Here is a 17,229-nt window from a genome sequence, read left to right as displayed (position 1 = left end):
TTCAGGTTCTTCTATTGCTCTAGCCTACATCATTTCTAATCAATCCCACTCTTTCCTTTATAAGGTTCTTATATTACCAGTCTCTTAGCAGAATGAACCCCCATTTTACTCAAACAGCACAAGCACTCATTTTCTTGCCAAGTATTACAGCTTCCAATCTAAACTATGAGATTATTAAATTTCCTAAACATTTGGATTAGATTTGAGAAACATGGTAGGGATTAAAAAGAGTTGGATAGATAAGATTACCAAGAATGAAAAAAAAAACATGAAACCATTGAGAATTCATAGATGGCTTGTTTTCAGAAATATTATGCAGTTTGAGATATTTTGACTTTACCATATGTGTTAAATTGCAGTTTCTTGAACTCAAGATATAAATTTTATATTTTTTAACCCTAGAATTATTCTGGGTAGAAAAAAACCTAATATGTAGACTAATCTATCCATTAAATAATTTGCTTTACCAAATATTTCAAAATCGTTATTTTCAATATCAGTATTTTTCAAATTCAAAGGAATGCATAAGAGGTTTTAGGGAATGAAAAAAAGGGACATTTCTCTCAACAAATAGAAATTCCATTCCCTTGTCTCAACCTACACAGAGCAATAACATAATTGATAGATCTCCTATGTTAAAAGTTCTCACAGCTAAAAGACTGATTAGTTTTGCTGTTAATGTCATTTACTCACAATGTAAAAACTTTGTTCCATTCAGGATTGAGATTTTTGTAAATTGTATGTGTCTGAAGTCGGTCATTTCCCAATTCTAATAAGCAAAAAGGGTCACTCTTTCCTGAAAAGAAAATATACATGAGAGTGAAAAATATATCACATTAAAGGTATTTCATTAGAGGTAAGTGGTAACTTTGTAGTTGAGTAAGTTTTTTTTTTGTTTTTTTGCTTTTTATTTAAGGTGATGCAGTTAAGTAACTTGCCCAAGACCACACAGCTAGGCAATTATTAAGTATCTGAGGCTGGGTTTGAACTCAGGTACTCCTGACGACAGGGTTGGCACTCTATCCACTGAGCCACCTAGCTGCCCTAAATGATAACTATGAAGCAATTGTTATACTAATATTAAACTGCCTGTGATAGAGAATCAAGAGTTGTAGAAGACTAGGCCTTAGCTCAATTTCTGCTTCAGAGCTTATGGGCAATCTATGCATCAAATTCCTCATCTGTAAAATGATGAGATTTCTTTGTCCTCTAAGGTTTCTTCCCATTCTAAATATATGAACCATGATACACAAATGATATTCTATTGAACTGGCAAATTCTGTGGAATCTTTATATGACTGAGGTCAAGGAAGAATTGAGTATAGGCAGAAAAGAGGCGTGGGAAGCAGAGCCCAATAGTAATGGCAGATAACTAAACTAAATGATCTGTATTAATACAGAACTAAGATAGGGGTTATGTATTCATTTCCATAAGTATGTGAATGCACTCTCACAAATATAAGATTGGATGAACAGGAGGCAGTTTTTTCTAATTTCGGGGAATGTTTGGGGATATGTTAGAGTCCATTTCTGCATTTTTGTCTATGGGTAAAATGAAAAGAGGATATACCCTTGGAGCTTTCCCATTTTTCACTAGTCCCTTCCTCTTGTCTTTTAAAGTAGAACCCAACCAAAGAGAACAATTAAGGGGAGATTAAATTCTCTAAACTTTAAATTTGGTCTCAAGTAATTATTAGAGAAAGAACTGATTTTTTCTATAATGATTCCATGTAACATTCCTAAAATGCCTAGCTTTGTAGGTCAAATCCTTATAGGCATTTCACAGAATAGAGAAAAATTAATTAATAGGGAGCAGGGCAATAGATGCTTTTCCAACAAATGGCCAAAGAGGACTTGGAGTCAGGGTTTAATGTTGAGTTCTCTGAGCCCTCTTTAATCTAGTGGTCCAAACATTTGTCATTCTATATATCTACAATTAGTAACTAAGAACTCCATGGTATTACACATCAATAAAATGATTGACATACATAGAAACTCCATATAAAAGAGCAGAGAAAGAGAAAAGAGAGAGAAGCAGGAGTAGAGTCAAAGATCAAATGGGCCATGCCTGAGAAACATTCAACCCAATATTATCTAGAATGGTGTAAAACCAGGAATCAGAATTTATGTCATTTGATGTTTAGAGGGATCAGGGAGAATTGGTATATCTCTTAGCATCTTTTATCCAGCTTGTAACCACTTTGCTAATTTCCCCCCAAGTACATAGGACTATATAACTAATCAAAGTTCTCCACAAAGTTCCACTTCTGCAAAGACTTTTGTTTTTCTACTATGTGAAAGCAGAGCTTTCATCTTTATCAAGACAGCAAACACTACATTTTCATGCCCAGGTATACCAAGCCTTAGTGATTTGTTTCTTCAACCAAAACTACATCATCTATTTAACAATTTGTCAGACTATTAGTGGGTGTCAGTGCTTAGCCTCCAGAGGCACCAATATGACATCCGATCAGCACTTGCTCTAGTGAAACAGACTGACACTTTTAATGAAAGCCCTGGGGTTACTCTACAGCAGGGCAAATTCTCTGGCCTGTCCTTTTGAGACATAGGTTCTCTGTTTGGCACTGAAACTGTGGAGCAAGTATACTTCTGGTTGTCCCAGCTAATGAAGAACAGACTTCTACTTAGAAATTGCAAACTTTTGCAACATGTCTCTGAGGAACACCCTGAACCAGCCCTTAGATTATAATTCAGTCAAAGCTCATTAAAATGCTTCATTACAGAATAAACAAGGAAGGTAGTGTACCAGGAAATAAAAGGACTAACTACCACATATGCTGTCTTATGCATACTTTTACAATTTAGTCCATCTTCCTCAAAAGAAGTCAATGATATACTAGAAGTTTTAATCAACAAAAATATAAACACTTTAATAACAGAAGCATCTCTAAAAAAGTATTAGAAAGGAATGGCATAAAGCATAAGGAAGGAAAGGTTTGCCATCCTCCTCTCTAATCTAATACACAAATGCACCTATTTCAACATTTTTCTTTCATCCTAAAGATCTTCCAGGTAAATGAATATTGCTAAGATTTTTGCTTCCATGTAACTAAGTCAATATTAAATGTATTTATGGTTTATTTTTAAACAAAGAATTTTACTAACATTTTCCATTTTGAAATATTTTATCAGATGTGATTTTCAATGTGAATTTTTAACCCATGTTATAGTTAAAAAAACTGCAATTGGTGAGAGAAATCATTATCTAATAATTTTATTAGTTACTACAAAGAATTACATTTCTATCAACATCTATAAAATATTATTTTCATATCCTGTAGACTTTCTTGTTAAATGGTTATGTTTAGTGAACTCAAAATAAAAACAATGTACAGGTAGTTGAGCTATCACACAGTTAGAATTAGAAGAGATTTTTTCCAGGTCAGGATAGAGTTATGCCAGAGGAGTTAAATGATTTTCCTAAGGTCATACAAGTATTAATTATCAGAGGCAGAATTTGAACTGAAATCCTCTATCCTTGAGAGAGTATCTGTACTATGTGGTCTCCTACAATTTAAAATGACAACCTCGACATGTTCTTTATATCTGTATGAAAAGGCCTTCCAAAGACTTAACCTCCCTTCAAAAATCTTAGAAAATATTTACAGTATTTACAGTAACTCAAAATCCACATTAAATTTCATGTGGCTAGTACCTACATACCCTATCTTCTAGTGCTAGAAATCATTAGACTTTTATTTCTTATGGCCCTAGCTACAATTCAGTAGTTCCCATTCCCAATGGGATCCATTTAGGAAAATGTGATCTTGACTACCTAAGTTACTTGAGTGATTAAAATGCTTGGAATCAAGTTCAGAATAATTTCAGAACAAAGGTTTTGAGCAGCAAATCTAATACATTTCTGTGACTCCCTATTATCTGTGTAGAAAAACAAATTCTTCCCTTTGCACTTTAAAGTCTTCACAATCTAACCCCTCATCTACCTTTTCAGTCTAGGCAATCAGGAGGCAGAGGGAACTCCTGTAATGGAGACAAGAAGACCGGAATTCAAATTTGACTTAGCCACTGGCTGGCTATGTAATACTAGGAGATCATTTACATTTTTTCTCAATTTCCTCAGTTGGAAAATGGGAATCATAGCAGCCACCTTCAGGGTTTCAGTAAACATTAAATGTGAAAAAATTTATAAAGTCCTAGCATAGTACCTGGTAACATAGTTTACCATTAAATATTGTTTGTTCCCTCATTATTTATCTCTCTCCTTCATATGCTCTATGGTCTAGTCAAACAGACTTTCTTATTGTTCCTCATATCTGGCATTTCCCATGCCCATGACTTTTTATGGGTTTTCCTTCATGCCTAGAATGCATACTCCTTCTTCACCTCAGCCTCTTAGAATCTCTAATTTCCCTCAATATTCAGTTCAAGAGGAAGCCTTTCTTGTTCAACCCCCAACTCCTGGGATATTTCCAACAGTTTGCATTTACCTTGTATATAACCATAACTTTTTCTCTCTCCATATAGTCATGTATGTTTTTTATACACATATATTGCCTGCTCTGATGAAATGTAACTTCCTGAGGGCAATGGTTATTTCACTTTTTATTCTAGATCCTTAGTATAGCCTGTCTACAGCATTGTCTACATTGTCAACAATTAATGCTGGTTGAGAGATTGTGTAGTTTGGGTTTTATTTTTATTTTTTTTTTTGCAAGGCAAATGGAGTTAAGTGGCTTGCCTAAGGCCACACAGCTAGCTAATTAGTAAGTGTCTGAGACCGGATTTGAACCCAGGTACTCGTGACTCCAGGGCCGGTGCTTTATCCACTATGCCACCTAGCTGCCCTGATTGTGTAGTTTTAAAGGTGCCAATTTTTTTTCTAAATTAAGTAGATAGGACCTTCCAGATGAAGTAGAAAATACTGAAGAATAAAGGACAATTTATCAGTTGGGAAAACAAAATAGGCCATAATGAAATAATTACAGTATGCATGTGAGATGGATAGAACAGAGAGTTAAGAATCATCATCAGAATCACCATCATCACCATCATCATCATGGCTAGATATTTATATACTTTAAGCACTTTACCTGTCATCCTATTTGATCCTTACAAAAATCTTTTAAGGTAGGTATTATTATAGTTATTTCTATTTTATAGATGAAGAAACTGAGAATGAAGGGAAATGAATGACCATCATACCGAATCCAAATTCCATTGGACCTATCTGCCCCTTAAAGGAAGATGATTAAAATAAGACTTATATAAGAGCTATTTTTTTAGGTTTTTGGCAAGGCAAATGGGGTTAAGTGGCTTGCCCAAGGCCACACAGCTAGGTCATTATTAAGTGTCTGAGACCGGATTTGAACCCAGGTACTCCTGACTCCAAGGCCGGTGCTTCATCCACTACACCACCTAGCTGCCCCTATAAGAGCTATTCTTAAGAGCTATTTGAATCAAAGAAGTAAGAGTATCATGGTGGGGAGACCAGGATAACATGCCACAGTCTTTCAAAGTCACTGCTTTTACAAACTTGTTAACAGTTTCTTGTGAGAGAACCAACCATGGCTTAGTAGATCACTTCCAAATTCCTCAATACAACATCTTCTTCAACAGCTCAACTAACTTACTTGCTGTCCCATTCCACATATGAAATATTATTCCTACATACAAGTATTTGCTCACTCTCTTCCCTGATCTAAAATCCCAGCTCTCCCAATCTAAAATTTATGGTTCTTTCAAGGCTAGTTTGGAACCTATCTCCTCATGAAGCTTCTCCTGACTAATTTAATACACAATGATGTTTTTCCTTTAACTTCTTTTGGAATATTTTCAGTAAGAATTGAGTAGCTTCTTTGAGGTAGCATGCTGCAGTAGAGAAAGGAATGGACTTGGAGCTCCAAATCTTGTGTTTGATTTTCAGTTCTAAGACTTTATAGTTTTATGGCCATAGACAAGTCATTGAGCCTTTATGTGCCTCAGTTTACTTATTTTCTGGTAAAAAGGGGAGCTAGTGATATTTAATTCACAAGGCAGCATGACAAAAATACTCTGGAAACTAAGAAGTGTTTTATCTATATAAAGGGAACTATTCATCAACCCTAGAAATGAATGAACTGGATTTCATACTCAAAATGCAACAGATTAATAAAACATTATAAACTTTATATTCATTCCACAAATTTACACAAACTAGATACCATTCTTTCTGACAGTCTTAAAGAGGAATTCCTGCTGAAGTTACTTACAAACCTTCAATTTTTTTAAAAAGTGCTTTTCCCCCTGATTTAGGTTAAAATCACCATGGTGTTCACAAACAATATTAAAAGCATTCAATTGCTACTATTAAGTTTTCTAAGAATTTCAATTACCAAAATGTTTTTGAAATGAGAATGTCTTTAAGAGGAGATGTATTGCTATGGATACAGCTTCAAAAGCCAACAATGGGGAGAAAAACAAGAAAATAGACTTTTTGATTAATATGCCAGAAGAACAATAACTATAGGAACTATTCTCTTCTGCTACACAGACCTGTGTTTCAAAAGACAACAGCCACTGTTCTTAACTTACAGAATCTACTTAAAATGCACAGTATTATAGAATATGCCAAGAACAATTCCTACTCTATAATTTTGTGTTCTGAATACTGTTTTTGGTCAACAGTTATTGAGAATAGCATTTTTATGCATACCAAGATATTCACTAAGGCAGAAAAGACATTTCACATTAACAAAACTATTATCTAGATAATCAAAAATTAGTGTGCAAAGATCAAATTTTTTTAAAGGTGGATGTTCTTATTAAAAAAGTATATTTTCTTCTTTTTAAAGCATGTAACAAATGAGGAACACATTCCAAATATTTTTGGTGTTTGTTAAAAAAGATGAAAAATATTAAATGATAAAAATTAATATTTTCATGACACTAGAAATAATCATGCTTCTGACACATAGAGAATTTGAGACTATGAGAAAGTCACTTAACAGCTCTTCACCTCAGATATTATCTCTGTGACTATAAATCTCAGAAAATGTGCCAATCACTTTGGATGGTGAAGTCTACTCATCAAGATTTCTATACAGTCACAATTTTATAGACTGAGAGAAGTCCCAATAGTATTAGAACTTGAGTGCACCTGATATTCCTTGATAATGTAATTTGCTATATGCCTACAAATTATACTGTTAAAATAAACAAAATAAAACAAAGACATTGGTGACTAGGGTCAGATAAATTTCTATATCTCTGTAGAGAAGGAAGCAAATGAAAGAGAATAGATTTCTACAATTGCTGATCCACTACCAAGGATACTCTTCTGATGAACATTGAAATGGGAGAATATGAAAAGCAGGTGGCTGAAAAAGGGTTACTTTATTTGTTCAAAGCCCCAGTTTTTTTCTGAAAGTACATAATCCCTGAGTTAGAACAGACTTCTGAAATCATTTAGTGAAACTCTAACCTGAAAGAGGGTTCCCTCCAGAAAGTATTGGATAAGTAACATTTAATGAGGAGGTACTTTTTTATGAGTAGGAAATCTAAAAAACAAGCTAGTAAAGGGTTTAGAGGCAGTAGAAATTCTGAAATAATTTCCAATTCTGATTTAAAACTGATGTTCCAATATATTTGTGTCTTAGAAAGACACCTTATACTTCTGAGTACCTTATCAATGATGCTGGAATACATATTTGCAAAAATCAAACCTGTCATCAGTAGCAATTCATTCATGACTTTCTTCCTTTCAGGGGTGAAGGGGAATCTTTTCACTTTAGTATATATTTTTTGTATTTTTGTTTTTCCAATAATAGCTTTCATCAATCTTTTTTTGGGGGGGGGCAAAGTATTGAGTTTTACATTTTTCTCCTTCCTTCCCTCGCACCTCCCCCGACAGAAAGCAATCTAATATGGGCCCTACGTGTACGGTTATGGTAAACATAGATCCATATTAATCATGTTGTGAAAGAAGAATTAAATCCAAATAGAAGAAAAAAGCATTAGAGAGAAAAAACATAATATATAAGATAACTTTTAAAAATTGAAGATAGTAAGCATTGGTCTGCATTTTAACTCCACAGTTCCCTCTCAGGATATGCATGGGACTTATCCTCACAAGTCTTTTAAAATTGTATTTGATACTTGTAATACTGAAATGAATAAATCCATCACAGCTGACCATCACCAAATGTTGTTGTTATTGTATATAATGTTCTTCTGATTCTGCTCATCTTACTCAGTTTCAGTTGATGTCACTTTATTCAGCATCAAGTCTTTTCAGGCTTTTCTGAAGTCCTGTCTCTTGATTTCATATAGAACATTAGTGTTCCATCAAATTCATATACTACAATTTGTTCAGCTATTCCTCAATTGATGGACATCCCTTCAATTTCCAATTCTTTGCCACTATGAAAAGAGCTGTTATGAATATTTTGGTAATTTGAGTTTTTTTAATCCTTTTTCTTGATCTTTTTAGGGTATAGACATAATAGTGTTATTGCTGAATCAAAGGGTTTGCACAGTCTTATTGCCCTTTGAGGAAAATTATGAAATGCTTTCCAGAAAGTTTGAATTGGTTCACAACTCTACCAACATTCCTTAGTGTCCCAGTTTTCCTGTATCACCTCCAACATTGATCATTTTCCTTTTTTGTATCATTAACTAATCTGATAGGTATGAGGTGGCAACTCAAGAGTTTTTTTTTAATTTGCATTTCCCTAATCAATAATTATTTAGAACAATTTTTCATATGGCTATAAATAGCTTTAATTTATTCATCTGAGAATTCCCTTTCCATATCCTTTGACCATTTATCAATTGGGGTTTAGTATGATTATTAAATTATCATATATATATATATATATATCCTTCAATGCAGCACAGAAAGTTTAATCTTTCTGGCAATCTTCATAGAATTTAATGTCTATGACTTTTTCATTTTACCAATATCAGATAAAAAAATATCTGAAAATTATTCTTCAGATTATAAAATCAGCTTCTCAAGCTGTGGTTTTGTTTGCATCATCAATAATCCCCAAAAGTTAGCATGTCAATAAAACTCTAGCTATTCATTATCAAATTATAGGAATTAATGTTAAAGATCAGTTTTTGGATGTTCTTAATAATTTACCTGCTAAATAGCTTTACAGAGATAACTGAACACTATTTTCATGTTTGGATCACACAATTTTGTAGAACTGCTGAGTTGCTGTCATAGTTTTCTATGGTTGCCTTTGTCCTGCAGAAGTTTTCACATTACCTTTGTGTGCTCAGTGCTATGTAGTAGCATTGGTGAGACCTTGAAGCATTTTTCAAGGAACAGTCAATTCAATACTTATAGCCATGATATGTACAGTAACTCAAATATCAAGTCATGTGAACGAGTCTTGTATTATTAATAAAGTATAATAGTTTTGATTATGTATTTTGTATTTAGGTAGAAGAGAGTCCAAGTGTTAATTATCCTAGGATATACATTAAGAAGAAGAGAGTTTTTCTCAATTCACTACTGACATTCTCTGTCTTATACTCCATCTAGTCCCTAATGTGACAATGTGTGTATTGAAGTTTCCTAAAGTAATATAGCAATCCTATGTGCTGCTTCTGCAATTAGGCTATCCAGGTCCATTTACAAATCCTTTCTCCTCACTAGGGGTGCTTTTACTTGAACAATAGATGTAGGGTCATCAGACGGTCACTGATGCTTCTCAGCATTTAAAGTAAGGTTATGATCACTGAATTACAATACTCTTCTGACCATATGAAAAGTTTTAAAGCTCCTTCATAACTCTTCTGTTAACCCTTAGAGATCTTTATTGTCTTCTTGATTAGCTCTTTATTATGCTCTTAAAGGGACCCTGATTTTACTTTTTATCAATATTAATTCATAAATCTAAGAGCTTGCCTAGGGAGAGTAGGAAATACAGCACCATTTGAGGAAGGCATTATTATGGAAACAGTACTTGCAGTACTCATTATTTCTCAATGGCATAGGAGAGAACGTTGATCTTTATGATTCCCCTTTTGTGTGATAAGAACTTATGATATTACTTTTTTTAAATAGTAGCAGCCAAATGAGATGTGTTGGTTGCATTACACTAAAACACAGAGGCTATCTTTGGCACTAGTCTCAAAAAATTATTTGTCATTTGCTTCATGAATCAAAGCTCAGGCATGAATTACTTCAATGTAAATGACATTATACTGAATAACCTTTTACTTAAAGATGATTTTAGACTCTACTGGACATAAGCTTGTAAGACAAACTATAGAAAGTATCTGACAAGCACTAACTTTTCCATTAGGATAATCACATACGGGGCTAATAATGTTAATTACAGAATTGATAATACTAGACTGTCTTTCTTCCAATTAAAAGGAACAAGATCATAACAAAGATAAAATATTTTAGGATTGAAAAACATTTCTCCTTTTTGATAGACAAATATTGGAATAATTGAAATACAAAATTCAGTTGGGATATTTGGAAGTAAATTCATAAATATACATGTAAATAACTTTAGGCTCAAACTAAAATATTTCAGAAGAAATTAATGAATTTAACTATTACTTAAATGTGATATAGATAGCACTTCCACATATTAAAACACTTAATACCTAAAATATAAACTTATTAAGGATATTATTTTGCTCTAACTTGATAAAATATTTAAAAGTTATATATATATATATATGTATATATATATGCATATATATGAACAGATTTGACCAGTTTAAAAGTTTGAAGAGAAACTTAAATATTATTGATTTTTAGATAGATTTGCATTTCTAAGAAATATCTTCAGAAATAATAACCCATTTTACAATTAATGCTATTCTTTTCAAGAACAAAAGAAAATCAACTCTAGTACATCTGTTTAATAGCCATTATTTTGAGTACTAAAAAAAATGATGCCTATTTTTAGTGACTTTTAAATTTTTTCTTCTGCAACAATCTGCACAATAACAAATAATAGTCTTTTTTAAGTGGTCAATGAACTCCAAAAGTAACAATAGCAATAGATATTGATGAAACCCCTTCACTGAAGTTGTTATTTAAAATTTTGGAACATAATTGGAAATTTATTATCAAGAGATCTAAGAAAATTACAAATCATCACAAACAGGAGTTACAGCAAAAGTTCTTTGCAAACTTGCACTGATTCTTGAAAGCAGAATTTCTTATGTCTGTAATACTGTCTTTTGTAGGAAGGATTTTCAAGATCTGAATTCAGAAAAAAATATACTATGTGCACTTTTTAAAAATGTCATTTGTTTTTTCTTTCTTTCTCTTGATTTTTCTCCTTAATTCTAAAATCTCTTTCACACTATGACTAATATGGAAATATGTTAAACATGACTGTTCATGTACATACTATACAAGATTGTTCACTGTCATAAGGGAAGGGAGAGCAAGGAGAGGGAAGAGAGGGTGGTAAAAAATGTGGAACTTAAAAGCTTGCAAAAGAATGAAGGTAGAAAACCAGCTTTGCGTGTAATTGGAAAAAATAAATAAAATTTTTAAAAAAGAATGACTCAAGAACCATTCCTCCATTCTTTCCTCTTGCCTGGGTCATTTACATTCTGAAGAAGAACCTATTTGATTTGTTGTTTGGTTATTTCAGTTATGACTGACTCAACCATATTTCGGCTTTTCTTGACTAAATTACTGGAGTGACTTGCCATTTCCTTCTTCAGATCATTTGACAAATGGAGAACCCGAGACAAACAGGTTAAAAGAGGCAGCCCAATCAAACACCACATTTAAACCTAGATCTTCCTGACTTCAGAACTAGAGCTGTATCTACCACAGTGCTTTGCTGCCTATACTTGATAACTTGCTTTTTATTTTTTAGTAAAATCGTTAAGCAAAGAAGCAAAAAGAAAAGATTGGCATAATTCTCTGTCTAGGGTTTTAGTCTCACATTGCTTCTAATTGCCTATCTCAAAATTTTAAAATGGATATCCTATAGGCATTTTCCAATCCAGTCACACTGTCCTTGCTGTTGGTAATTCCTATCAATATGAATTTACGAAGTTCTCCTCCATTCATGGAATGTTCTGTTATTCCCTCCTTACCATTTTTTAGAATTCTGATTTCTTTCAATACTTATCTCAAGGAGCCCCTTTTTAATAAGGCCTTTCTTATTCAATTATTTATTAATGCATCCTGCCAAAATGTTGCATATACTTAATGTTTTACACACACACACACACACACACACACACACACATGTTTGTAAGGATAAGAGACAACATGGTGTAGTGCAAAGAGAACTGGCCTTAAAGCCAGAAAGTCCTAGAATCAAGTCCTGCCTCTGATGCATACTGGATATATGATATCTAAGGGCTTTAGGTGATTCTAGACTATAAGTTGTAGAGATGCTGTTCACCGGCATTTGCAAGGACAAATCATAGATTTAGTCTCTACCTCTATCCTTTGCGTGTCTTTCTGTGTGTGTGTGTGTGTGTGTGTGTGTGTGTGTGTGTGTGTGTGTGTGTGTGTATGTGTGTGTGTGTGTGTGTGTGTGTGTGTGTGTGTGTGTGTCTGATGGAAAGGCAGCTCTCTAAGGACTAGAACATTGACGTTTTAGTCTTGTATCCTTCATTACCTAGCATAAGAAAAGAGCTTAATAACTACTTATTGTCCCCAATCATTGCTTATACATGGACTGTCTTTAAGGGGGGGTGGGCACTGCTTTTTTTCCCAATAAATCTGTTTACTCTTCATAACTGGCGAAACTTTCTTTTCCTGGATAACTATAATGTCACATACTCATGTGATCATATCAACTAGATAGATATTTTCACAGGGTTTTCTAAATGATAGGATTCCAAAGAACATGAGGTTTTATTTATTAACTCTCCTAGTGGTGGCACTCTGAGGTGCAACCTCAGGCAATTTTTAGATAGTTTGTCAAAGTACATTTTAAAATATATCAAGGAAACTGTATTTGATCCTTTTAAAAAATAATCTAAACCTTCTTGTAAATCAAGATACCAGATGGATTGCTTATTACACTCAGAAACATTGTTTTCACCTAATAGAATAAGCTATTTTTTATTAAATGTATAAAACATTTCCTGTTTAACTCAAGAGTTGAAGTATTTCCTTTAGATCTCGAAATAGTTCACTGTGGAATATGCAATCCCCACATAAGACAGATTGCAAATAATTTTTATTCTAAAATAAAGAGTAAACTGGTTGATAAATATGTTTTACTGAAGACGAATGTCTTTTCTTATACACAACACTCTGAAAATGTATTTGATATGCCAAATACAAACTGAATGGTCAACAAGTTAAATTCTTTTTTTTTAGGGTTTTTTTTTTTTTTTTTTTTTTTTTGCAAGGCAATGGGGTTAAGTGGCTTGCCCAAGGCTAGGTAATTATTAAGTGTCTGAGGCCAAATTTGAACTCAGGTATTTCTGACTCCAGGGCTGGTGCTCTATCCACTGCACCACCTAACCACCCCTACAAGTTAAATTCTTGATGGGGAGGGTTTGCCAGAAGGTTCAGGAAATCTCAAAGAATTCATTAGCTGTGATCAAATTTTCTTTAAAGGAAAAAGAAGACTCTCTTTTCCTTTGGCTCTCAAATATTCATCTCTTGAATCCTGAATACAATTCAATAAATTCCTGGTTTCAAAAGGGTGATAAGACTCTTCAAAAGCAAAGGTAAATATCTGGATTTTAAATGTTGATATAACCAGAGATTATATATAAAACACTTAATAGTCTCCCTCTCAAACTCATATACTATTTAGGTTCAGATAACTCCTGATTCATGAGTTCAGAATGCTCTCTGGAAAACTGAACATTTGTGGTACTAATGACTCTTTTTGAAAAAAAATTATATAAATATTTTATTTGTTTTCCAATTATATACAATAGTAGTTTCTACCTATCTTTTTTTGGTAAGGTTTTGAATTTTACAATTTTTTCCTTACCCACCCTCCCATTCCCGCCTCTTCCCCTCAGAAGGCAGTCTGATAATCTTTACATTGTTTCCATGCTATGAATTGATCAAAATTGAATGTGTTGAGAGGAAAAAAACATCTTTGATGAAGAAATAAAATATTAGAGATAGCAGAATTATGTAGTATGTAAGACAACTTTTAAAAAAACAATTGAAGGTAATAATCTTTGATCTTTGTTTAAACTCCACAGTTCTTTCTCTGGATACAGATGGTATTCTCTATCACAGATACTCTAAAATTGTCCCCGATTATTGCACTGATGGAATGAGCAAGTCCATTAAGGTTGATCATTACCCTCAAGCTGCTGTAAGGTGTACAATTTCTTCTGGTTCTGCTCATCTTACTCAGCATCAATTCATGCAAGTTTTTCCAGATTTCTCTGAAATCTCATCCCTCCTGATTTCTAATATAACAATAGTGTTCCATAACATACATATACCATAATTAGTTTAACCATTCCCCAATTGATGGACATCCCCTCGATTTCCTATTCTTTGCCACCACAAATAGAACTGTTATGAATATTTTTGTATGTTATATTTTTACCCTTTTTCATGATCGCTTCAGGGTATAGCCCTAGTTGTGGTATAGAAGGATCAAAAAGTATGCACAATTTCATTGCCCTTTGGGCATAATTCCAAATTGATCTCCAGAATTATTGGATCAGTTCATAGCTTTACCAACAAAGCATTAGTGTCCCAGATTTCTCACATCCTTCCAACATTGATCATTGATCTTTCCAGTCATATTGGCCAATCTTAGAGGTGTGAGGTGCTACATTGCATTTCTCTAATCAGCAATGATGTACAGCAGTTTTTCATATAACTGTAGCTAGGTTTGATTCCCTCATCTGCAAATTGCCTTTGTAAATCCTTTGATCATTTGTCACTTGGGGAATGGCTTGTTTTATTATAAATTTGACTCAATTCTCTATATATTTTAGAAACCAGTCCATTGTCAGAAACAATAGTTGTAAAAATTCTTTCCCAATTTGCTACATTTCTTCTGATCTTGGTTACAGTGGTTTTGTTTGTACAAAACCTTTTTAATTTTAATGTAACCAAAATTATCCAGTTTGTTTTATATGATGTTCTCTCTCTCTCTTTGACCATAAACGCCTCCCCTTTCCATAGATCTGAAAGGTAAACTGTTTCTTTTCCTCCTAGTTTGTTTATAATACTGTCTTGATGACTAAATCCCGCACAAATTTTGATCTTATCTTGGTATAGGGTATGAGGTGGTTGTATAATCCAAGTTTTTGGCATATCTTCCAATTTTCCCAACAGTTTTTATCAAAGTGTGAGTTTTTAATCCCAGAAGCTGGGCTCTTTATCAAACAGTAGATTACTATAACCATTTCCCGCTGTCTCTTTGCATTAGTCTTTCCCATTGATCCACAATTCTATTTCTTAGCCAGTACCAAGCAGTTTTGATGACTGATGCTTTATAATATAATTTTACATCTGGAAAGGCTAAGCCTCCTCCTTTTGTACTTTTTTCCATTAAATCCCTTGATATTCTTAACTTTTTGTTTCTCCATATGCATTTAGTTACCATTTTTTCTAGTTCTTCAAAGTATTTTTTTTTATTGTTATGGTACTACATAAATAGTTTAATTTAGGTAGAGTTCTCATTTTTAATATATTAACTCAGTCTATCCATTAGGAGTTGATATTTGTCTAGTTATTTAAATATAATTTTAATTGTGTGAAAAGTGTTTTATAGTTGCTTTCATAGAGTTTCTGAGAGACTGCCTTGGCAGGTAGACTCCCAAATATTTTATGGTGTCTCAAGTTATTTAAATGACATTTTTCTTTCTAGTGCTTACTTCTGTATCTTGCTATTAATATATAGAAATGCTGAGGATTTATATGGGTTTCCTTTATATCCTTCGACTTTGATAAAGTTGCTAATTGTTTCCAGTAGCTTTATAGATGATTTTTTAGATTTCACTAGGTAAATAACATCATGTCATCTGCAAAGAATGAGAGTTTTCTTTCTTTCTTTCTACTTCCAATTCCTTCAATTTCTTTTTCTTCTCTTAATGCTGAAGCTAACATTTCTAATACAATATTGAATAGTACTGGTGGCAATGGGCATCCTTTTTTTTTTGCCCCTGATCTTATTGGGAATGCCTCTAAACTAATCCCTATGTGTATATAATGCTTATTGAAGGGTTTCAGATAGATACTGTTTATCATTCTAAGGAACTTATTCTTATGCTCTCTAGTATTTTTAGTAGGAATGGATGCTGTATTTGTCAAATACTTTTTCAGCATTTATTGAGATAATATGATTTCTGCTAGTTTTGTAATTAATTTAGTCAATTATACTGACAGTTTTCCTAATATTGAACCGACCCTAGGAAAAAAAACCTGCTTGGTCATAATATGCTATCTTATGATAACTTGCTTTGCTAAAATTTTAAGATTTTTTTTCATCCATATTCATTAGGGAAATGGGTGTATAATTTTTTCTGTTTTGACTCTTCCTGGTTTAGATATCAGCACAATATGGGTTTCATAGAAGGAATTAAGCAGAGTTCCATATTCTAAAAAGTTTATATGGAATTGGAACCAATTGCTCCTTAAATGTTTGATAGAATTCCCTCGTGAATCCATCTGGGCAGGGAGATGTTTTTCCTTAGGAAATTCATTGATGGCTTGTTGAATTTCTTTTTTCTGAAATAGCAGTATCTAGTTATTTAATTTCCTTTTCATTTACCTTAGGCAAAATATTTTTGTAAATATTTATCCATTTCAATTATATTATCAAATTTACTGGCATACGGTTGGGTAAAATAGTTCTGAATTATTACTTTAATTTCCTCCTCATTGGTGGTGAGTTCACCTTTTTTAATTTTTGATACTAGTAATTTGGTTTACTTCCTTCTTTTTTTTAAATCAAATTAAACAAAAGTTTATCTTTGTTATTTTTTTCATAAAACCAACTCTTGGTATTATTTATTAGTTCAAAAGTTTTCTTGCTTTTGATTTTATTAATTTCATCTTTAATTTTTATAATTTCCAATTTGTATTTAATTGGGGATTTTTAATTTGTTCTTTCTGTTTTTTACTTGCATTCTTAGTTCATTGATTTCCTCTTTTGCTATTTTATTCATGCAAGCATTTAGAGATATAATACATCCCCTAATAACTGCTTTGGCCCTTAAGTTCTGGTAAGTGGTTTCATTATTGTCATTATCTACGATGAAATCATTAATTCTATCTATAATTTGTTGTTTGATCCACTCATTCTTTAAAATTTGGTTATTTAA

General features: G+C 32.8%; 1 protein-coding gene across 5 annotated transcripts in view; it reads right to left on the bottom strand.

Moving 5' to 3' along the window:
• MCTP2 (multiple C2 and transmembrane domain containing 2) overlaps positions 1-17,229 on the bottom strand; it is a 266,381-nt gene that overhangs the window by 100,634 nt on the left and 148,518 nt on the right. For all 5 annotated transcript variants that reach the window (XM_074234164.1, XM_074234162.1, XM_074234166.1 and 2 more), the window contains one exon: positions 694-796. In XM_074234164.1, the coding sequence (XP_074090265.1) occupies positions 694-796 (103 nt within the window). The remainder of the gene's footprint in view (positions 1-693; positions 797-17,229) is intronic.

The sequence above is a fragment of the Macrotis lagotis genome, chromosome 4 (assembly GCF_037893015.1).
Source record: "Macrotis lagotis isolate mMagLag1 chromosome 4, bilby.v1.9.chrom.fasta, whole genome shotgun sequence".
NCBI lineage: Eukaryota > Metazoa > Chordata > Mammalia > Peramelemorphia > Peramelidae > Macrotis > Macrotis lagotis.
The sequence above is the reverse complement of the archived record's forward strand: the minus strand, read 5'-3'. Positions and strand labels throughout refer to the sequence as shown.